Source organism: Somniosus microcephalus, chromosome 33 (genome assembly GCF_052327205.1).
Source record: "Somniosus microcephalus isolate GS21.2 chromosome 33, FLI_Smic_1.0, whole genome shotgun sequence".
NCBI classification, from domain to species: Eukaryota; Metazoa; Chordata; class Chondrichthyes; order Squaliformes; family Somniosidae; genus Somniosus; species Somniosus microcephalus.
The window spans coordinates 10135682-10159864 of NC_141019.1; the positions used below are offsets into that span (position 1 = coordinate 10135682).

General features: G+C 48.0%; 1 protein-coding gene across 1 annotated transcript in view; it reads left to right on the forward strand.

Annotated features, from left to right (window-relative positions):
* LOC147096957 (vitamin D3 receptor B-like) overlaps positions 1 to 24183 on the forward strand; it is a 287363-nt gene that overhangs the window by 211272 nt on the left and 51908 nt on the right. Inside the window, exons 7-8 of the mRNA XM_085972648.1 lie at positions 6446 to 6581; positions 16032 to 16203. Of these exons, the coding sequence (XP_085828774.1) occupies positions 6446 to 6581; positions 16032 to 16203 (308 nt within the window). The remainder of the gene's footprint in view (positions 1 to 6445; positions 6582 to 16031; positions 16204 to 24183) is intronic.

Consider the following 24183-nt stretch of genomic DNA (forward strand, 5'->3'; position numbering starts at 1 on the left):
ATCCACCTCCTGTAACATCGCCTGTCCCCGCCCTTGCTTCAGCTCATCTGCTGCTGAAACCCTCATCCGTGCCTTTCTTACCTCTAGACCTGACTGTTCCAATGTTCTCCTGGTCGTCCTCCCATCTTCCACCCTACATAAACTTGAGGTCATCTAAAACTCCGCTGCCCGTGTCCTAACTCACACCAAGTCCCGTTCCCCCATCACCCCTCTGCTCGCTGACCTACATTGGCTCCTGGTCTGGCAACGCCTCAGTTTTAAAATTCTCATCCCTATCTTCAAATCCCTCTATGGCCTCAACCCTCCCTATCTCTGTAAACTCCTCCAGCCCTACAATCATTCGAGATATCTGCGCTCCTCCAATTCTGGCCTCTTGCACATCCCTGATTTGAATCGCTCCACCATTGGTGGCCGTGCCTTCAGCTGCCTAGGCCCAAAGCTCTGGAATTCCCTCCCTAAACCTCTCCGCCTCTCTACCGCTCTCTCCTCCTTTAAACCTAACTCATTCTGTCCATAATCTCCTTATATGGTTCAGTGTCAAAATTTGTTTGATAACGCTCCTGTGAAGCGTCTTGGGACCAATGTTCCCTATAATTTTTTTTTGGGCCGCGCGGCCAATTCAAAATTCCGCGTTGGTTGTTTTTTTCAATTTAAAAGCCGGCTCTCCGGCAGCGCGGGTGCCTTAGAGCTACGTTAAAGGTGCTGTATAAATGCAAGTTGTTGTTGGACTCTCCTCAGGGTTATTGTGCTTTGCCTGCCAGCTTAAACAATGGGCTAACTGAAAGGCTACAGTTGTGAGTGCCCCAAGTGCTGTAATTTGACGCGAGATAATCTCCATGATATTGATTGAAGGAGCATCTGACCTAATTGTAGATTTTTACTGAAATTCTGATGGATGCCAACTTTAACTTGTACACAGCTCTTTGGAATCATGTGAAAAAAGGGCAAAGTGTGGTCTTTCTTTTCAGTAACAGTAAAATCCCAATGCAGGTGATATGGAACATATGCTCAAACAGTTCTGTGATGGTCCTTTGGCCCATGTGAGATACAGGAATGGTTACTGCTCTGGTTAATATAATTGAGGTCCATAAAACGGGGCAACATGTGAGGACTAGAAAATAGTTTGAGTTATAGACCAGCTTGCCAACATCATCACCTGAAATATTCTTCAGTGTTTTTGTTATCCAATTTCTTTTTTATTTAAGGAGCATATGGGCCATTTAAAACATAGCCAAGCAAAATTCTACCCTTGCCTGACATCCATATGTGCACTTCCAACAGGAGTCACAGTGATCAGAGGCAGAAACTGTGGACATTGCTTTTTTAACCCCTTCGCCATCCTAACTTGGAGCCCGTGAGTCCAGTTGTAGCACTGCTGCTGTAGTCCTGCATGAGACCAGATAACTCGATATGTGACCTGGGACTAACTGAACCACTGGGGGAAGCTTGATGGTGGTGTGCTAATGAAAGTGAATGACATATAATTAATTAGATTAGTTAATTGGACTGAAAATTGGTATGGCAAAGAAAGTAGAAGTTGGAGACTAATGGATAAAGCTCTGTCTGGAAGGGTGACAACTGCAATTCCTCAAGGATTTACTGCTATGTTATCCATAAACTATGGAAGAGGAGACCTCTGCTAATGCTATCCGATTTACAAGTTACATTGAGCTGTGGTGCTAGGTGACTAATGAAGGGCATATTGATTACATTCAAAGGCACAGTTAACATGAAGCTTGTGTCTGCAAAAGATAGTTGTTCTGGTTGTTCATTGGCAAAGGAGAAAGTTTTGTGTGCAGTTTATTGATTACTTACCGAAAGCATCCAGTCAACATTAGGCTATTAACGGGGTTAATCAGTTTGAATGAGTCTTTAGGGGATTTGATTATGAATTTAAAAATGGTTATTTTTCATCTTTATAACTCGCTGAGGAGGCAACATTTAAAATATCTTGTGGAGTTTCACGCCCTATCTTAAAAATGACATGGGATTCAAAAGAGTTCAAAAAGCTGTGGCCAACATGATTTCATAGAATCATTGAAATTTATGGCCTAGAAGGAAGGAGGTCATTCAGCCCATCGTGTCTGTGCCGGTCGTAAAAGAGCTCTCCAGCCTAATCCCACTTTCCAGCTCTTGGTCCGGAGCCCTGTAGGTTACAGCACTTCAAGTGCATATCCAAGTACTTTTTAAAGGTGATGAGATTTTGGCCTCTACCACCCTTTCAGGCAGTGAGTTTCAGACCTTCGCCACCCTCTGGATGAAAAAGCTTCTCCTCAACTAATGGGACTAAAAGCCGACAAATCCCCTGGAACTGATGGCCTATATCCTAGGGTTCTAAACGAGGTGGCTGCAGAGATAGTGGATGCATTGATTTTGATTGTCCAGAACTCCAGATTCAGGAAAGGTCCCAGCAGATTGGATGGTAGCAAATGTAACCCTGCTATTCAAGAAAGGAGGGAGAGAGAAAACAGGGAACTACAGGCCAGTTAGCCTGACACCGGTTGTCGGGAAAATGCTGGAATCCATTGTTAAGGAAGTGGTAACAGGGTACTTAGAAAATCATAACATGATTGGGCAGAGCCAACACGGTTTTATGAAATGTAAATCGTGTTTGACAAATTTATTAGATTTTTTTGAGGATGTAACTAGCAGGGTAGATAAAGGGGAACCAGTGGATGTAGTATATTTGGATTTCCAAAAGGCATTCGATAAGGTGCCACATAAAAGGTTGTTAAGCAAGATAAGGGCTCATGGGGTTGGGGGTAATCTAGTAGCATGGATAGAGGATTGGTTAACAGACAGAAAAGAGTAGGGATAAACGGATCTTTTTCAGGTTGGCAGGCTGTAACCAGTGGGGTGCCGCAAGGATCAGTGTTGGGGCCTCAGCTATTTACAATCTATATTAATGACCTAGATGAAGGGACCAAGTGTAATGTATCCAAGTTTACTGATGATACAAAGCTAGGTGGGACAGTAAGCTGTGAGGAGAACACAGAGTCTGCAAAGGGATATAGATAGACTGAGTGAGTGGGCAGTAAGGTGGCAAATGGAGTATAATGTAGGGAAATGTGAGGTTATTCACTGTGGTAGGAAGAATAGAAAAACAGAATATTTTTTTAAATGGTAAGAAATTTAAATGTTGGTGTTCAGAGAGATTTGGGTGTTCCCGTGCAAGAAACACAGAAAGCTAGCATGCAGGTACAGCAAGCAATAAGGAAGGCAAATGGCATGTTGGTCTTTATTGCAAGGGGGTTGGAGTATAAGAGTAAGGAAGTCTTGCTACAATTGTACAGGGTCTTGGTGAGACCACACCTGGAGTACTGTGCACAGTATTGGTCTCCTTATCTAAGGAAGGATATACTTGCCTTGGAGGCGGTGCAACGAAGGTTCACTAGATTGATTCCTGGGATGAGAGGGTTGTCCTAATGAGGAGAGATTGAGTAGAATGGACCTTTAATCGCTGGAGTTTAGAAGAACGAGAGGTGATCTCATTGAAGCGTATAATATTCTGAGGGGCTTGACAGGGTAGATGCCGAGAGATTTTTTCTCCTGGCTGGAATGTCTAGAACTAGGGGGCATAGTCTCAGGATAAGGGGTCGGCCATTTAAGACTGAGATGAGGAGGAATTTCTTCACTCGGAGGGTTGTGAATCTTTGAAATTCTCTGCCTCAAAGTTCTGTGGATGCTAAGTCTTTGAGTATATTCAAGGCTGAGATAGATAGATTTTTGGACTCCAGTGGAATTAAGGGGTATGGGGGTATAGGGCAGGAATGTGGAGTTGAGGTTGAAGATCAGCCATGATCTTATTGAATGGCGGAGCACACCCGAGGGGCCGTATGGCCTACTCCTGCTCCTATTTCTTATGTTCAACTCCCCTCTAATCCTTCTACCAGTTACTTTAAATCTCTGTCCCCTGGTTATTGGCCTCTCTGCTAAGGGAAGTAGGTCCTTCCTATCCACTCTATCTAGGCCCCTCAATTTTTTACACCTCAATCAAGTCTCCTCTCCGCCTCCTCTGTTCCAAAGAAAATAACCCCAGCCTATTCAATTGGGAATGTAAACTGTGCCACGGGGAGATTAACAAATCTGACATTATTATAATTTAGTAAAAGATTTGGGAGCTGTGACCCAAGTCTTTAAGATGTGAAATGGCATAGATAATGTGGGTGTAAGCAGGTTACCTGACTTGAACTACCCGACAGGAATACAAAGTTGGCATGCCTCAAGCAAGGTTAAAGATTAAGCATTCCTTTCCCCTGTCCCCAAACACACAGTAACAGATATGTTCAATAGGCTCCCAGCAAAAACAGTTAATGCTTATTGATTAACTTCTTTAAAGAAAAGCTGATCAGCTATCTGGTTAGGAACAGCATTGAAAGTTGTACGGTTAAATATAGACAATGCAGAGCTGCAGGTTGTAATAATAGGTTGATATCCTGGAGGTTTGTTTGATTACCTCTGGATCAGAAAGAAATGTGACAGAGCTTTACATTTTTGGAAGCTTCACCTGTGGTTAGTCAGCTGCCTGGGGAGATTAAATGTGTTGGGAAGAGTCCATGACGGTCCAAATTATGCCTGGTGTGTTGGAAAGAGCAGACTTGAAGGGCATAATAGCCTTTTGTCCTGTGCCCACGATTGCCCTACATGTCAAGTTTTAATTTTGGAGGTGCTGGATGGAGAATAGATACCTCCCCCAAGGGAAAGGAGGATAAATCAGCAAGCTGATCACCCTAGGTCACCTTTGTATACCTCCCAGTGGGGGAGGTCTGGGAACAGATTGCCTGTCAGTTGTCTTGTCTAGGAAATGGTGTGTTACTCAGGGAGACCTAAAGAGAGGGGGAAGGCAAAAAAATGTTCACAGTAATGAGAGAAAGAATAAAGGTAGATATTTTCCCGTTTGTGACAACAACAACAACAACTACTTGTATTTATATAGCACCTTTAACGTAGTAAAACGCCCCAAGATGCTTCACAGGAGCGTTATCAAACAAAGTTTGACACCGAGCCACATAAGGAGATATTAAGCTTGGTCAAAGAGGTAGGTTTTAAGGAGCATCTTAAAGGAGGAAAGAGAGGCGGATAGTTTTAGGGAGGGAATTCCAGAGCTTAGGGCCTTGGCAGCTGAAGGCACGGCCACCGATGGTGGAGCGATTAAAATCGGGGGTTTACCCAAGAGGCCAGAATTGGAGCAGCGTAGTTTTCTCGGAGGGTTGTAGGGCTGGAGGAGATTACAGAGATAGGAAGGGGCAAGGCCATGGAGGGATTTGAAAACAAGGATGAGAATTTTAAAAGCACAGGGGTGATGGGTGAACGGGACTTGGTGCGAGTTAGGACACGGGCAGCAGAGTATTGGATGAGCTGAAGTTTACGGAGGGTAGAACGTGGGAGGCCAGCCAGGAGTGCGTTGGAATGGTCAAGTCTAGAGGTAACGAAGGCATGGATGAGGGTTTCAGCAGCTGATGAGCTGAGACGGGGCAGAGTCGGGCGATGTTACGGAGGTGGAAATAGGTGGTCTTAGTGATGGTGCAGATATGTGGTCGGAAGCGCCTCTTGGGGTCAGATATGACACCAAGGTTGCGAACAGTGTGGCTCAGCCTCAGACAGATGTTAGGGAGAGGGATGGAGTCAGTGGCTCGGGAACGGAGTTTGTGGCGGGGACCATAAACAATGGCTACCTACCAATTTAAGAGAAAGATTTCTTCTAAGGACTAGATGTAGTGAAATTGTAAACCTGTTCATAAAGAATATAGCGCAGAGAGGAAATCTTTGTCAGTGATTTTTATCTTGTCCTTCCCTTTTCAAGGGCTTTTTGCTTACAGCACTCAATATATTCTGTTTTAGAGTCAAGAGAAGTCTGGTGATTGGTTTCTGTGCAATAAGATGTGTTGTAGTGGTGATATTTTTAATGAAAAAGGTTAATTTATGGTTAAGCTTTGCTCAGTTGGTAACACTGTCACCTCTCGGAAGGTTGTGGGTTTGTTCCATTTCCAGACCTAGGCTTAGGGAGTGCTACATTGTCAGAGCTGCCGTTTTTCAGATGAGACATTAAACTGAAGCCCTATCTGCCTGTACCGAATGTAGAGACCCCATGGTACAATTCAAAGAGGAACAGGGGCATTCTCCCAGTGTCCTGGCCAATATTCATCCCTCAAGCAGCACCACCAAAAACAGATTCATTGATCATTTATCTCATTGCTGTTTGTGGGCTCTTACTGTGCAGAAACTAACTGCTTAAAAAACACTTCAAAAGTACTTCACTCATTGTGAAGCGATTTGGGGAGCCACGAGAGCGTGAAAGGCGGTATATAAATGCAAGTTTGTTGATCTTTAATTGTTCTTGACACAGCAGGCAAATGGAAAAACGTATATCTCTCTTTCCCGTACCCATATACCGTGGGTGACTGACCTTGGATATAACATTTTATGTCTTTTTTTTCTGTTTTAGCCACCGATACGGGATGAATCTGAAATGGAAGAATCTGGGCAATCCTCTTCTATTGATTCATCACAGAATCTCTGCTCAGCAGATTCTTTTGGTTCCTTCTATCCATCCTCCTCAGAATATGGCAGCCCATCCATAGGTATGTTATATTTACAAAGTATTTACAGCACAGAAACAGGCCATTCGTCCAACTGGTCCATGCTGGTGTTTCTGCTCCACCACGAGCCTCCTCCCACCCCTCTTCATCTCACCCCATCAACATAACCGTCTATTCCTTTCTCCCTCGTGTTTATCTAGCTTTCCCTTGAATGCATCTATGCTATTCACCTCAAACACTCCCTGTGGTAGCGAGTTCCACATTATAACCACTCTCTGGGTAAAGACGTTTCTCCTTGATTCCCTCTTGGACTTATTAGTGACTATCTTATATTTCTGGTCTCGCCCGCAAGTGGAAACATCTTCTTTATGTCTACCGTATGAAACCCTTTCATAATCAAGGCCTCTGTCAGGTCACTCCTTTGTCTTCTCTTTTCTAGAGAAACGAGCCCCAGCCTAATCAATCCTTCCTGATAGGTATAACTTCTCAGTTCTGGAATCATCCTAGTAAATCTTTGTTGCATCTTCTCTAGTACCTCTATATCCTTTTTATAATATGGAGATCAGAACTGTTCAGAGTACTCCAAGTGTGGTCTAACCAAGGCTCTATATAAGTTTAATATAACTTCTCTGATTTTCAATTCTATCCCTCTAGAAATGAACCGCAGTGCTTGGTTTGCCTTTTTATGGCCTTATTAACCTGCATCGCTACTTTTAGTGATTTGTGTATCTGTACCCCTAGATCCCTCTGTTCCTCTACCCCATTTAGACACTTGGGCGAATTTCCCAGCCCCCAGGAGGCAGGACAGTTGGCAAAATGGCAAAAACTCAGGGCGGGTTCTGAACCCGCCTCCGCGCAATTTTGCCAGAGGCGGGTTTGATGGGTGCGATTCGGTCCCGCCTCCATCAGTCAGGAGAGATGGTTAAGACCCTTAAATAGTAGTTAAGGGCCTCTCAATCCTATTTTGACAGGCCTTCGTTATTTTACCACATTTTCAGCTTGTTGCACGACCCTCCTAAACCACGCCAGCTAATCCTGGCGGGTTGACAAGTGGGTGGCCTCTTCACATCTGCAGCTCCACCATTAAAATGGAACTTTCATCAGGGAGCAGTTGCAGGTGGCAGAACTTTTGTTCCAAAGGTCTTTCAACACTTTTAGCAGGCCTACCGAAATCGGAGGTTCTGCAGCTACTATCTCTCAACTGTGGGACCTCCTTGGAAGACCCTCTTCCCACTTGGACTGAGCGCTTCCCCAATGGAGGCATCTATCCTGCAGCATGGGAACCATTTATTTCCTTTCACCATGGACCTCAGATTCGGATGAGGAGCAGCCACAGCAGCAGCAAAACCAGGCAACTCAGCAGCAACAGCAGCAGGAGCCCCAACCTACTGCTCACCCACCTGATGCTGCACAGGGCAGAAGGCGCCAGCGCATGGAAGCACGTCGTGCAAGGAATGCACTCGTCGTGCAAGGAATGCACTCATCCTGGCCAGATTTGCATAGGTTGCCCATTGTGGCACATGTGCTTGGCTCCTTCTTAACACATGATAGACAATGGACATGACTCTCTGGCCTCCTTTCACTCTGACCACGCAAGTGTCGCGGAGCCTGCAATGTGGAGCTGCCTAAGCTGAAATAACAGATGCCATCACGCCAACAGTTTGCCATCACCTAATTTTAATACATTCCCACAGGGATGACATTTCATCAATAAACAGAAACAATCACCCAACCTGCACACAGATCTAGAGGTCATATCCCTTGCCAGCTGGACCCACACAGCCTTGATTTCTTTGGGAGGCCTCTTCCTCCCAGATGAAGGGAAGAGCACCTCCCTGCTAGCTCTCGCCCCCTCAACCAGCATACCCAGCACCTCATCCGAGAACCTCGGGGAGGCCCTTGCCTTGGAGCTGGCCATTCTTCAAGGAGATAACAGCTTGGAGGTGGTGCAACATCGACCAAAAACCAGTGGAATGAGCCAAGGCAGCAAACAGCCCTTAAATGAAGCTGGATAAGTGATGTCAGCAGAGGCTAGTTTCAGTCCCAAAAGACTAATTGGCCCAGGGGAACCCACACCTCTGAAATCAACTGGCCAATTAGGGGAAAATCGCAAATTTTTCCCACCTCTCAGTGGAGGCGGGTTTGGAACCCACCCAAACAAAAACCTGCCTCCGTTGGGAAAATCGCACCCTTATTTTCCATGGAGTATGTGGCCTCCTTATTCTTCCTACCAAAATGTACTACCTTACTATTTCTTTATATATGCCTTGATAACTTAATTTCGTAGTTTCTCTTTGCCTTCCTAATTTTTTTAACTTATTTCCTAGCCTTTTCGTATTCCCTTTTGTCATCCTCTCCTTTGTTGTCTATGTACTTAATGTATGCCTTTTTCTTTCGTTTCAATTTTTCCCTTATTTCTTTATTCATCCATGGTGTGTCATTACTGGCTAGTTTGTTCTTGCTTTTTAGTGGGATATATTTCTCCCGGACTCTATTGATCACCGTTTAAATGTTACCCACTGCTTTTCTATTGGTTTGTCAGTAAATTTTCCAGTTTATTTTCCCTAGTTCCATTCTCATCCCCTTAAAATCAGCTTTTTTCCAATGTATTACTTTGGTCTTTGTCTTACTGATGTCCTTCTCAATCTTTATCTGAAACCTTATTATGTTGTGATCACTATTGCCTAGATGTTCCCCTATGCTTACTTTTCTTATCTGTTCTGGTTCATTCCCCATTACTAGATCCAGCAGTGCTCATTTTTACATAATGGGTAAGAAAGAAGTCCTGCACACATTGTAAAAACTCCATTCCCTTTCACTACCTCTTCTTGCCAGTTTATTTAAGGGTAGTTAAAATCTCCCATAATTATTATTCTATGTCCTTTACTCATTTCACATATTTGTTTAAATATTTCTTCCTCCACTTTCTTCCCACGATTAGGTGGCCTGTAGTATAGCGTGATCCATCCCTTCTTATCTTTTATTTCAGTCCATACGGATTCTGTTTCTAACCTTGTTCGTTATGTCTTTTTTTTACTGCCATTATGTTATCTCTAATTAGTACAGCTACGCACCCCCTTTTTCCTTCCTTCCTTTCTGATTATGTTGTAACCTGCAATTTTTTAGTTGTCAGTCCTGTTCTTTATGTAGCCATGTTTGTTATTCCTACTACATCTGGTTCCTCTCTCTGGATTATTGCCTCCAGTTTCCCTGTTTTATTTTGGATGCTTTGTACGTTGCTGTACAGGCAGTTTATTTGCAACAGGCTTTGGATTTGTTGGTAAATCAAGGTTTCCCACTTAGTGATTCCCTGATCTCAGCTGTCCGGGTGGAGCAGGGGAAAAACCAGCAAAGGCCAAATGCTTCTCTGCAGAGCAGAAGAGAAAAATCTGAGGGTCAGGAATCTGGCCCGTCACACTCATTCCATCTAGATGCTGCCTTGAGAATGCTATTCAAAGAGGCTTCAGGATAGGTTATATTGAAACATATAAGATTCTGAGGGGGACTGACAGGGTAGATGTTGAGAGATTGTTTCCCCTGGCTGGAGAGTCTAGAACTATGGGGGCATAGTCTCAGGATAAGGGGTTGGCCATTTAAGACTGAGATGAGGAGAAATTTCTTCACTCAGAGTTGTGAATCTTTGGAATTCTCTACCCCAAAGGGCTGTGGATGCTGAGTCGTTGAGTATATTCAAGGCTGAGATAGATTTTTGAACTCTAGGGGAATCAAGGGATATGGAGATCATGCGGGAAAGTGGAGTTGAGGTCGAAGATCAGCCGTAATCTTATTGAATGTTGGAGCAGGCTCGAGGGGCAGTATGGCCAACTTCTTATGTTAATTGTCTGCTGCTTTTCCCGATGAGTGGCGCATGCAGAACCATCAATATTGTTGGGATTTTAGGAATTACATTTATGATTGGTACGAGACCGATTGCAATTTCTAAATAAATAAACAAACAGCTCCACACATTTGAGTAACGTACTTCAGAATAGATTGAATTTTAAGCCAAAATGAATCGGTGTGATTGACACGCCAAAGAGGAGGCTAAAAAGGAGGAAAAAATAAATTAAATCTGCAAGATGATTGCCTGTTGTCGCACTTGGGGAGCAGCCCCTCGCCAGTAGTGCGCAAGGCCTGCGGAATCTGGCTTGTAGGCCCAGGCGCACTCGATGTTCAACTCCACAGAAGTAGTTTTTCAAGTTTGAAGCCATGCTACACACCCCATTAAAAAATTATGTAAGCTATAATGGGCATCATGATGAATTCCGTGTGATGTTCTGCAGTGCAGCTCCTTATTCACTGAGCATCTGTATAGAACAGTGACTGGGCCAAGCCAATTGATGCACAGCTCCTTCACTTAAAGCTAGTGGCCTGATTGTTGAGGCTTGCATTTTTTTTTTGCTGTTTTTGATTTGCTCAACAGAACTTTGTGCATTTATTCATTTCTGCTGCTTGCTGCTGTTTTTCTGCAATTCAGCACTCCTTTGGTGTACAGGTCCCACAGCAGCATTCTTGCTGCCACCAGTTGGCCCCTGCAGCTGCAAAAACAGTGCCTAGCGTAGACCTTCCATTGGGCCTATCCATGGCTGTCCTGAATTTGGAGAAAGAGGAGTTCCTGTGGAGAGAGGAAAGGCAGGTGTGCTTGCACTTCAGGTACCTGGCATCCGCCTGCAGGCAGCCCAGGAATGTAAACTAACCTAGGCACAATTACTTGGATATGTCAGAAAGGACCTACCCTTTCCACCTACGCCTCAGCGGAGAGGCAGTCACCGAGTTGTGCTGAATCCTGGAGATGCGGAAGCGGGGATTCTGCTGTACTAGGGGTGAAGTTACGGTGGCAGTGTGGGAGCACCTCCGAGAAAAGTCCCTGCCTTGGATTTATAGAATGCTTTATCACATCTCTGAACTGTCGCAAAGGCTTTTTACATGCAATGAATGAACTTGAAGTGCAGTGATTGTAATGTGGGCAAATGTGACGGACATTTCACATGCAGTAAGTTCCCACAAGTAACCAGTTAATCTGTTGTTTTGTGGTGTTGGTTAAAAGAAGAATGTTAACCATGACACAAGGGAAATACACTGCTCTTCAAATAGTTCCATGGGATCTTTGACATCCACCTGACGGAGAAGGGAACTTAGTTTAACATCTCATATGAAGCTTGGCACCTTCCCCATCATGTCTGCTTTCAAATTTGACTTGGCATGAATTATGTCCTCCCTTTCCAAATCCTTTAATTACCACTGCTTGTTTAGATGTAGGGATTAATATTTCTTATTTCCTTAATTTGTAAGCCTTTTTAAATAGATCCTAAGACTATCTGTGTACTAATTTTAACAGCACCTACTTAGTGGGAAATGATGCAATTTCACTCCAACTCCTGCCTCCTGTGATCTTTTCCCCGATCCCACCTTTTCTGAAGATGCTGCGTTCTGCTATGGAAGAATTGCAGAAATGACCTTCAAGTGCAAGCCTAGACAGCAAGCATTGATGGGTTATTCTACCCTGACCAATATCACAGCTCAGGATGTCGGGAGAAATATCTTCACCCAGTGGGCTATTAGAATATGAATTCTTTACCACAAGTAGCTATTGAGGCAAAGACTATAACATCATTTAAAAGCAAAGTATATGAAGAGGAAAAATGTAAAAGGATGGGTGGGGAAGGGTAGGGAACTGGGATTCGAGTAGATCGCCTCAATTGGAAAGACACACATCCTGTAGACTTGAATAGCCACCTCCTGTGCTGTCATTTTTTATGGTCTTGTCCTCACCTTATAAGTCCATATTTGCATTTCCAGCAAGGATCACTGGGTCGTGAGGGGGAGCCCAATCTGCATCCTTTTTTTTTTACATATGGGCAGCAGAGTTTTGGATGAGCACAAGTTTATGTAGGGTGGAAGATGGGAGGGCGGCCAGGAGAGCGTTGGAGTAGTCGAGTCTAGAGGTAACAAAGGCATTGATGAGGGTTTCAGCAGCAGATGAGCTGAAGCAGGGCCGGAGACAAGCGATGTTACAGAGGTGATGGAGCGGATATGTGGTCGGAAGCTCATCTCGGGGTTAAACACAGCACCAAGGTTGCGAACGGTCTGGTTCAGCCTTGGATAGTTGCCTGGGATGGAAATGGTGGTCAGGAAACGGAGTTTGTGGCAGGGACCAAAGACAATGGGCTCAATTTTAAGTCAGCCGTCAGGCAGGCTTTGAGGCGTGTGGGGGGTTAAAATTGCAAAACCTGGGGGTCGGGACCCCCCCTCGCCTGGTTCCCGACACCTAGCCATTTTAACCCAGGTGTGTCTGATGGTCCCGAATCAGTCCCGCCTGTTGGCCCTTAAACAGCACTCATTGGCCTTTATAATCCCATTTTAACAGGCCCTTGCCTTTTTAACCCTTTTCCCATGTAAAACACGCCTGGTGGGGATCAGGGGATCACCCCTGTGAAACCTGACGTGATCACTATTGGCTTTTGCTGACTATCAGCTGCAGGTCAATCATTAAAGAGGAGATTTGATCAATCATCATTTGCAGGTGGCAGGACTTTGTTGTCTCAGGCCTGGGGCAACTTTTACCAGGCTTAACCACACCTGTGGAAGGTTGGAGCCTCACACACTTCTCCAGTGTGACCTCCTGCAAAACCCCTCTCGCCACCTTCACTCAGCGCTTCCTCAACTGAGGCATCTACCAGAAGCATGGGAGGCCTTTTTTTCCTTCCCTTCTTGGCATTAGAGGACCTCCAGCCCCATTCACGAAATGACACGCGCCAGAACTGCAGCAGTTGCCATCAGAATTTTTATGCAAAACAAACAACTGATGGCATTTTTACAAAATACACAACATTTCACCCAAGTGACTACCCTTGTGACTATTTGTGCTTTATTTTCCTCTTATGCGTGCTCCTACGTAGTGGTTCCCCTGTGGCTTCAGCAGATGTGGAGGCCCCTTGCTCACTTTCCTGCTGCTCCTGTCTCAACACCTTTGGTGGGCGTCCTCTGGGGTGGCGAGCCTTTGAGGGCTCGTCAGCAGTCTGCTGCTCCTGCGGCTGTGCAGGAGTTGAGACGTCTATCTCAGTTGGGTGTGGACTCCGGCGGGGCTCTGAACGAGGGCTCTGCCGTGGCATGGAAGTGTGAGCGCTTGGAGAGGAGCCCCCACTTCCTTGAGGTCTGCCACCAACCTCCCTCTCATGGGTCAGGTCCCCCTCAGTGCCTGCAAGTGGCTTGAGAGCACCTTGCTGCACATCAGGGGGTGCCATGGGGACCCGTATCTGCAATGGCAGTCCTACTCAGGACTTCCATGAAGGTCTGGTTTCTCTGTTCAATAGATGCCCATCGCTCCTCAAGAGATGTCATTCTATTCTGAACACTCACCATGTTTTCCATACCCTGGCAACTAACCTCCTCCATGGCCGTAGCCATCCTCTCCTCTACCGTAGCCACCCTCTCCTCTACGGTAGCCAGCCTTACCATGGAGGCAGCAATCATTTCCACGGAGGTAGCCATCCTTTCCGTGTTGATGCGTTCATGCGCCACTGACTCCACAAAGGCTCTGCTCATGTTCGCTATGGACTCCTCCATTCGCTCCACACTCGCAGCGACCCTGGAGACAAAACCTGCCAGAGACTCCTGCATCTGTGCATGGATTTCCATCACCTCCGATCTTACGGATGGACCCAGAGGCAGAGGGTCGACATGCAGCTGAGCCGAGCTGGCAGAGTCCTGCGCCCTCCGACGAGGACTCTCCACTGCTGTCCCTGTCTCCACATTCTGCTGATGCTCACTTGTGAGCTGTGATACACCAGGTGACAACTCTACTCTATGTCCCGAAGGTCCCACCGAGGTGTGAGTGTCTGCGCTGGTGCTGGGTGCGCTTATTTCTGCTGACGCTGCGCCCTCGGAGGTTGCAGATTCCTCTGAGGAGTCTTGCATCTCGGGCTCTTCCTCCTGCACACTGGGGACGGGGGCTCTCGATGGTCCTGTGGGGGAGTCAAGGAAAAAGTTAGAGATGTGATGCCAAGGTTACATGCACATTGCATTCTGCAGATGATCATAAGTCCATATGATGTAGCTTCAGAATCATTATCAGCGACTCATGCAATGCCAATGAGAGAGATGGAAAACTATTCTGTCACAAGCTTGCGGGGATGCACCTGTCTGTCCTTCCCCAACCTCCGCATCTCTGTCAGCCCCGGCAATCTCCAGGACGCCTTCCTCCCAGGGGGTGAGCTGGGCTAATGAGGGCAGCCCTCCTCTTGTCCTGGCTCGCTCTCTCCTGTTGAGCTCTTTTCCTGCAATGAGGGAGACAAGTGGAGGTTGAGTGAGAATGAAGGAGTGAGTGCAGAGATTGCAAAGCATAGATACTTAGAAGGAGACAAAGATGGAGTGAGGTTGCAAGACCAAGGGCCCTCCCTGTGTGTTGTCAGTTGTGTTCAAAGCATCAGAGTGAGAGGGAGTGTGAGGGCTGCATGGTGGAATAGTTATGTGAATGTGAGCATAGAGAGAGAGGGAATGGGTAAGGGCGCATGGATGTGAGTGTCTAGTGGGATGTGGAGGAAGAGATTGCTAAAGCTGAGTGCTGGTGAGGAAAGGCAATGGGGATCAGATTGAGGGTGATGGAAACTTCATACAGTACTTACTTTTCCAGTGCGATGAAGGTCATGGAATCTTTTCCTGCACTGCATCCAGGTGTGCCGTGTGAGCCCCAAGGAGTTGACTTCACCAGCCACCTGTAGCCACACAGCCTTGGTCTGACTGGGAGGCCTCTTCCTCCCTGAAGAAGGGAACAGGACCTCCCTGTGGGCCTTAGCACCATCCAGCAATGCCTGGAGTGAAGCCTCTTCAAATTTGGGGGCCGCTCTTGCCCTCCCGCTGGCCATTGCTCCTGCAGGCTCCTGTGCCATCTTAATGGTGAAGTTAGGAAGCCTGCAGAGGAAGCAAGGCTTGCTGTGGACCTTAAAAGCAGCAGCAATGATGACGTCATATTCTGCGACTTTCTGACTGGAAATACTCGATTGCCAAGGCTTCCCACACGTTGGAAATCAATTGGCCAATTGAGTGAAAATTGCATCAATCTCACAGACCCATTTAGATTTGTGTGGGAAACACTAAATTCGGGGAACCCGACAATTCCCCGCACCGGAGTTAAAATCGAGCCCAATGTCTTCAGACAATTCAGACAACACATTTAGCTCTCCTACACTCTTGTAGCAGAACTTTCATCATTAATTGCTATCAACTATGCATTTTATATCACAAGAATATGTTTATTTTTGGAGTAGTTGAAAGGTAACGGTGAATGCAACATTTCCTTTGTTTCTGTGAGGTTATTTAATGTCCTAATAACGTGCCATGGCTTTGACATGTTTTTCAACCATGAAAATATAGTGGAAGCACTCAACCTTTTTTAAGTGGGCTGTTAACTGTATTTAAAACCGATATCAGGGCTGTTGCAATGGATTAGTAAGGATAATGATCACGTTGTATTTTACCCTCCAATTTGCACAGAGATGTCTGAGTTAACAAAGTCACATTTCTCCAACATCTTCGGGATGCATCAGGATGACAGTGAAAGTTCCAAGGAGTCTGCAGATTTCACCATGCTGCCTCATTTGGCTGACCTAGTCAGTTACAGCATACAGAAAGTCATCGGCTTTGCAAAGACCATCCCTGGATTCAGGTATGGTTTTTTTTCCTAAGAGGTTCCATGTGATCGTTACTACTGTAAACTGTGAATGCTAGATCTGAAGGGAAGGGACCAAGGAGAGCTATCTGTAGCAAATTTCTAGTTCAGAATGTTTAATGTTGCTTGCCAGGTTGGGCCAGGCAGCCATGCCGTTATTATAGGAAAGCTAATAACAAGACACCATATTCTCACTACCCTCTCTGAAATCCTACATTGGACCAGTTTATTGACACAGGCCACAAGTTCTGTGACAAATCCAAGCCGTGGATTCTGAACATAAACAGAAAAAAATGGAAATTACCTATATTCGGTCTTTTTTATTTTCACTAATTAGGGTCATGTTTGCTCCGTGTACAGGTTTGGATACTGATTCATTTCTCTGTCACTAAATTACTGTTGGGAGCATCTTGCTAATTCTGTAAAGTTTTTCTCCGTAGTTGTAATATGCTAAAGATGCAGTATTTTCTTCAATGTAAGTGTATAATAGTTTTATATAAAGTTTTCTAGTTTTTCATGCTCTACTATGTTTTACAGATATTTTAAGTTGGAGATTAGAGAGGCTTGTAGTAAAGCAGAGTTGTTTCAATGGGAGACTTTAATTCTCATAAAAATTGGGAAGAGCAGAGTAGCACAAGTCAGAAAGGTAGTGAATTTCTTGAGTGCATTTAAGGTGGTTTTCTGGAGCAATATGTTCTAGAACCAACAAGAGGGTAGACCATACTGGATTTAGTAATGAGTCAGACTTTGTTAGTAATCTAACGGTAAGGCAGTATTTATTTAACAGTGATCATAATATGATTGAATTCAATGTTAGGTTTAAAAAGGAGAAGCATAATACAGTTACTAAGGGTGTGATTTTCCCATTGGAGGCGGGTTTCAGTTTGGGTGGGTTCCAAACCCGCCTCCACTGTCAAGAAAAATTTGCGATTTTCCCCTAATTGGCCAGTTACTTTCAGAGGTGTGGGTTCCCCTGGGCCAATTAGTCTTTTGGGACTGAAACTCGCCTCTGCTGACGTCACTTATCCAGCTTCATTTAAGGGCTGCTTGTTGCCCTGGCTCATTCCACTGGTTTTTGGTCGATGCTGCACCACCTCCAAACTTTTATCTCCTTGAAGAATGGCCAGCTCCAAGGCAAGGGCCTCCCCAAGGTTCTCGGATGAGGCGCTGGGTATGCTGGTTGAGGGGGCGAGAGCTAGCAGGGAGGTGCTCTTCCACTCATCTGGGAGGAAGAGGCCTCCCAAAGAAACCAAGGCTGTGTGGGTCCAGCTGGCAGGGGATATAACCTCCAGATCTGTGTGCAGATTGGGTGATTGTTTCTGTTTATTGATGAAATGTCATCCCTGTGTGAATGTATCAAAATTAGGTGATGGCAAACTGTTGGCGTGATGCCATCTGTTATTTCGGCTTAGGCAGCTCCACATTGCAGGCTCCGCGACACTTGCATGGTCAGAGTGAAAGGAGGCCAGAGAGCCATGTCCATTGTCTATCATGTGTTAAGGAGCTAAGCGCATGTGCCACAATGGGCAACCTATGCAAATCTGGCCAGGATGAGTGCATCACGGGCAGCCATATGCTCGCGTGCTGCTGCTGGTCGATACGCCGCCACATGGTCCTCCTCCTCCTCCTCATCTGAGGAGGCTATGAACTGAGCCACTTGCTCATTAGGAAGAAGCTGCAAGCCACGATGCTGTGCCATGTTGTGCAGTGCACAGCAGACCATGACCATTCTGGAGACCCTGGCTGCTGAATATTGCAGGGCTCCACCTGATCTGTCAAGTCATCGGAATCGCATCTTCAGCAAGCCAATGGTTTATTCGATGATGGACCTGGTCGAAATGTGGCTGGCGTTGTAGCGCTCTTCAGCCTCGTTAGCTGGCCTCCTGATCGGCGTCATTAGCCACTTCGTTAAGTTGGTTTGGTGGATTGAAGAGCGGAGGAACACTAGAGTTCCGCAGGATGAAAGAGTCATGGCAACTACCACAGAACTTGGCGCAAACATGCAAAATCGCCTTCTTGTGGTTACACACCAGCTGTACGTTGAGGGAGTGGAGGCCCTTGTGGTTGACAAAGATAGCTGGGTTTTGATGGGGTGCCCTAAGGGCCTCACGTGTGCAGTCTGACGCCCTGCACCATTTGACAAGCCTGCCATATTTGCAAAGCCAACTGAACGCGCGGTTACACTTGATTGTTCCCTTGAGAAGTGGATGTAATTGTGGGCCTTGGCAAAAGGGGCATTGGTAACCTGCGTGATGCAACTGTGAGTGGCCGACTGGGAGATGCCGCTGATGTCTGCTGATGATCCCTGGAAGGGGCCTGAGGCAAAAAAGTTGAGTGCGGTGGTGACTTTGACAGCCACTGGTAAGGGGTGTCCACCCGTTCCTCTGGCTCCAGGTGTTGCTGCAGCATTGCGCAGATGTCTCCGACAACCTGTCGCGAAACTATCAGCCTCCTTTGGCACTGCTGCTCAGTCGTGTTGAGGTAGCTCATCCTCTGTCTGTAAACCCTGTGTTGGGGGTATCTCCTGCAGCGATGTGCTTCCATGCGCTGGCACCTTCTGCCCTGTGCAGCATCAGGTGGGTGAGCAAGAAGATGGCGCTCCTGCTGCTGTTGCTGCTGAGCTGCCTGGTTCTGCTGCTGCCGTGGCTGCTCCTCATCCGAATCTGAGGTCCATGGTCAAAGAAAATGAATGGTTCCCATGCTGCTGGCAGATACCTCCGTTGGGGAAGCGTTCAGTCCAAGCGGGGAGAGGGTCTTCCAAGGAAGTCCCACAGTTGAGCGATAGAAGCTGCAGCACCTCCGACTTCGGTAGGCCTGCTAAAAGATCTTTCGCACAAAAGTTCTGCCACCTGCAACTGCTCCCTGATGAAAGCTCCGTTTTAATGCTGGAGCTGCAGCTGTGAGGAGGCCACCCATTTGTCAACCCGCCAGGATCAGCTGGCGTGGCTTAGGAGGGTCGTGCAACAAGCTGAAAATGTGGTAAAATAACGAAGGCGTGTCAAAATAGGATTAGAGAGGCCCTTAACTACTATTTAAGGGTCTTAACCACCTCTCCCGACTGATGGAGGCGGGACCGAATCGCACCCATCAAACCCGCCTCCGGCAAAATTGCTTGGAGGCAGGTTCCGAACCCGCCCTCACTTTTTGTGATTTTTGCCAACTGTCCCGCCTCCAAACCCGCCTCCTCGGGGCTGGGAAAATCACCCCCCAAGATTCTAGATTTTGGTAAGGCTAACTTTAACGGGATGAGACAGACTGTCGACAGCAAACTGGCCAAGACTGTTATTGAGTAAAACTACAGATGAACTGTGGGAGGTGTTCAAAAAAGAATTTTGCTTAATACAGGACCAGGGTATACCCCTAAAGGGCAGGAGCTCGACTTGCCAAATAAAACAGCCATGGTCGACAAAAAAGGTGAAAGATAACATCAAACTACAGGAAAAAGCATACAAAAGAACAAAGAATAGTGTAGATCCAGTGGACTGGGAGAGATATAACAAACAGCAAAAGAAGACAAAAAAATACAGTAAGAGCTGCAAAAAGGAATATGAAAATAAACTTGAGGGATATCAAGATTAACACACAAGGGCCTAGAAATTGGGTATCGCCCCGCTTGAGGCGTTAGAACTGGCGCTGCACAAAGTTTATAGCCAGACGAAACCTATCGCTGCCTGGCGTGATATTGGGTTGCATCGCCCCCAAAGGGGATTGAGGCGCGAATTCAGATGTTGCATGGGCCTCCTGAGGCGCAAAACTTCCGGCGCTACCCAATATCGGCGCGGACGGGCGCAGCGCAGGTGATCTCAATTACCGATAACCACGAGACTTCCAGGCGCCGGCCGGCTCTTAAAGGGGTGGGTCAGTCAGCCTCAGCTTCCACACTCAACGCCCTGTAGGCCTCAGAATCGGCGCTCTTCCTTCTCTGGCGCAAAAAACTTGGTCAGGATGGAGAAGGTGAGACAGAGAGCAGAGCGCTTCAGCACTGAGGCTCTGGAGGAGTTGGTGTCCGCAGTGGAGCGCCGTCGAGATGTTCCGTATCCTGACAATGGCAGGAGGCCGAATCAAAAGGATTACCGGCGATCTTGGAGGGATGTTTCTCAGAGGGTCAACTCCAGCAGCATGGCGACCAGGAGCCCTGTTCAGTGCAGGAAGAAATTCAATGACCTCACTCGGGTCGTTAGGGTGAGTGTTTATGCAAACTTCTGATTCCCTCCATCTGCACCTGACTTCGAGCACCCTGTTGCCATGATGCCCCAATGGCCATCTGTCAGCAAGCACCCATGGCCCTTTCTGGGCACACACATGCACATTTCACTCAAGGCATCATGTAAGGGCCCTTGCAACATGGGGGGCATGAGATGATCTCTCAAGGCATCATGTAAGGGCTCTTGCACCATGGAGGGCATGAGATGATCTCTCAAGGCATCATGTAAGGGCTCTTGCACCATGGGGGGCATGAGATGATCTCTCAAGGCATCATGTAAGGGCTCTTGCACCATGGGGGGCATGAGATGATCTCTCAAGGCATCATGTAAGGGCTCTTGCACCATGGGGGGCATGAGATGATCTCAAGGCATCATGTAACAGAGCTTCCTCTTCTTTCCCCTGCAGTCCAAGCTGGCGATGATCCGAAAGGAGCAGCGTCGAACTGGTGGCGGACCTCCACAAGTGGTCACTCTCACGGATCTCAAGGAGAGAGTGCACCAGATTCTTGGAGGACGTCTGAGTGGTCCTGTTACCACTGCAGCTGCCGACCCCCTTCTCGACAGCGAGGGTAAGTCTCTCACCTTTTTCAGCTGTCTCCTTCCACTTGGTCCCCCCGCCAGCATGCTTTCTCAGTGTGCAGCCATGTCAGAGCCTTGCCGTAATCTGGCATGCCTTGCCGCCAACCTGACCTTTTGCTAAAGCTACTCTTCCACCTCCCTGCTTTCAGATGATGCATCACCAACTCGGGATCTGCCAGTGCCAGTGCCTCCGGAGGCGAGGATCAGGAGGAAGCCGGAGCATCCGTTCCAACTTCAGGGGAGCGTACACATCTGCAGACTGGGGATAGTAGTTCCCTGGAGGGGAGTGGGGGGGGCTCTGCTGATGAGCCAGTTGCCGGAACAAGCGGCATGCAGCAGCGCGGGGGGGTAGGCAAGTTCGGCCACCGGCTCCCCGGAGGGCAAGGCAGGGAGTGATGACTGCTGAAATGAGCACCCAGGCCCGGCTCAGGCACACTGAGCTGATGGCTGCAGTGGGGAGGATGCCTCAGTTGATAGAAACACTGGCAAAGAGTGTGTTGGACTTTGGAGCAGCAATGGAGAAGACTGTCCAGGGCTTCGGGGCAGCAATGGAGAGGACTGTCCAGGGCTTCGAGGCTGCTATGGAGAGGACTGTCCAGGGCTTCGAGGCTGCAATGGAAAGGACTGTTCAGGGCTTGTCCGAGGCAGTGGAACGGACTGCTCCGGCCTTGTCTGAAGCAATGGAAAGAACTGTCCAGGGCTTCTCCGAAGCACTGGCACCTGCCACACAGGTCCTCACTGCTGCCATGCAGTCACTTGCTGGCCTCGTCCACACCCAGATTGAGGCATCGTGAACTCTCACTGCAGCCACCCTATCTGCATCAGCTAGGATCACCCCGGGCCCTTCCAGTACCATACAAGGCCAGGAGTCAGTGAAGCAGGCGATTGTGGCGGTTGAGCCGAACCGGTCCCCTCAGAGAGCCAGTGTGTCGTCCGACCATGGTGCAGGTGTCCTCTCTCGGCAGGTGACCATTGCTCATGCCACCGCTGGTACGTCTGCAGTGCAGCTGCCACCACCTGCAGGGCACACTGCTTCCAGCCATGCTCAGATCAAGCAGCCTGCGTCCGCACCCTCCAAGACCAGAGGTCGGCCAGGCCGTCCCTTAGTGGCTTCTGCGCTTCCACACAGTCAGCAGGCGTCCCCCAGCCTTGACTCCGCCACTGGGGTTCAATTACGTAGGAGCAGCAGGGAGGGAAGGGGCCGACCGCGAAAGAGAAGTCGTTCTCCATCAAGGGGCCAGCAGTAGAGGGAGGTGCAGAGACGTTTCTTTGGCCAAATTCAAGGACTCCCTCACCTGTTGTAATTGTTGGAAATGGTTTGTTTAGTTTTGCGGCTTTGCCGAAGAGTTAACTGTTATTTTGTTAGTTATGGTTTCTGTTGACATGACGTTGTTATGCTGGAAGGAAGGACTTTTGTGACAATAAAGAAAAGTTTTAATTTGCAATGGTACACGTAACTATTTACAGTCATGCTGGCCTTCAGAGCCTTTCAAAGATCCGAAGTGCGCAGGACGAATGACACCCATCATTCCGCCAGAGGGGCCTGGAACCGAGTCCTGATGAGCCTCTGACGGATGGCCCTTCCACTTTCAGGAGCCCTCCCATCTTCCTCCTCCTCCTCGTCCGCATGCTCCTCCTCCTCGTCCGCCTGCTCGTCCTCCTCCTCCTCGTCCGCCTGCTCTGCTGGACCTTGAGGGACAGCTGGCATTGGCTGGGTGCGTCGAATCGCCAAGTTGTGGAGCATGCAGCAGACGACGACGATGTGACCCACTTGCTCCGGCGAGTACTGCAGGGCTCCCCCCGAATGGTCCAGACAGCGGAAACGCTGTTTGAGCACACCAATATTGTGCTCTACAATGTTCCTGGTCGCCTGATGGCTGCTGTTGTACAGCTCTTCTGCTGGGGTGGCGGACACACGGAGTGGTGTCATCAGCCATGGGCAGAGAGGATAGCCCTTGTCCCCAAGAAGCCAGCCTCGTGGGTGAGCCGGCCCCTCAAAAAGGTCACAAACTGAGGTCTGCCGCAGGATGAAGGCATCGTGGCTGCTCCCTGGGAATTGGGCGTTGACTGCCATGATCATTTGGCTGTGGTCACAGACCAGCTGCACATTGAGGGAGTGGAACCCCTTGCGGTTGCGGAAGTCCTCAGGATTGAGCAATGGCGCCCGCAAAGCCACGTGTGTGCAATCATTCGCCCCCCTGCACCATGGGGAAGTCCACAATAGCAGCGAAGCCCTGCGCGCGCTCCGCCTGCTTCTCCAGGCTCAGAGGGAAGTTGATGAATTGACGCCTTCGTCTATAAAGGGCAGCTGTAACTTGCCGGATGCAACAATGGACTGCAAACTGAGAGATATTCGCAATGTCCCCAATGGCTGCCTGAAAGGATCTGGTGGCATAGAAATTGAGGGCAACAGTCACTTTACCGGACACCGACAGAGAGGTCCTGCACCGTAGACACGGCTGCAGATCCTGAGCAAGCAGGTGGCACAGCTCAGTTACAACCTCCTTCCCGAATCGGAGCCTTCGCACACACTGCTCCTCCGACATTGCAAGGTACGAGACCTGCTGCCTGAATACCCTCGCAGCGTACCCTCGGATTGGCCAACCTCCATTGCCCCTCCTCCTTCTGGCCAATCCCGGCCCTCTCTCCCGCCGTCTCTCTGCCCCTTCACAGTGTCCGGCCATGAGGACGTTGCCATCCAAAGCAGCTCCCATTCCGATGCCAGTCGGTCAAAACGCTGTTAGGTGTAGCGCTCCAACTGCTCCGGACAGGTTTGAAGGTCCCAAGTATTCTAAGACTAAATTCCAAAAAATCTGCTCCACAGTAGCTCACCAACTCTCTCCAGCAATGATCACAATGAACAGGCCAAGTGGCTGCAGCTTTTATACTAGAGCTGTCCCCTTTAAATAGCGCCCCCCGACTACGAGAAGGGCCTGGTAGCGTTCCATCGAACTGTCACTTAACAGCGCTAGGCGCAAAGGTTCCGGGCGCCACCAAATATCCGGTCCGGGGCGCCAAAAAGGCGTTGCACACTGAAATGACGTCATGATCTGCCTGCGCCCGCGGGCGCGCGCAAAGAGTTAGCGCCGGCGCTAAAAAATACTCAATATGGGAGGTGGCGCTATATTCACTGCGCCCGCCCGAACATTGGGTAACGCCCCAATTCTCGGGCTCTTTAGGCGCTAATCGCTGG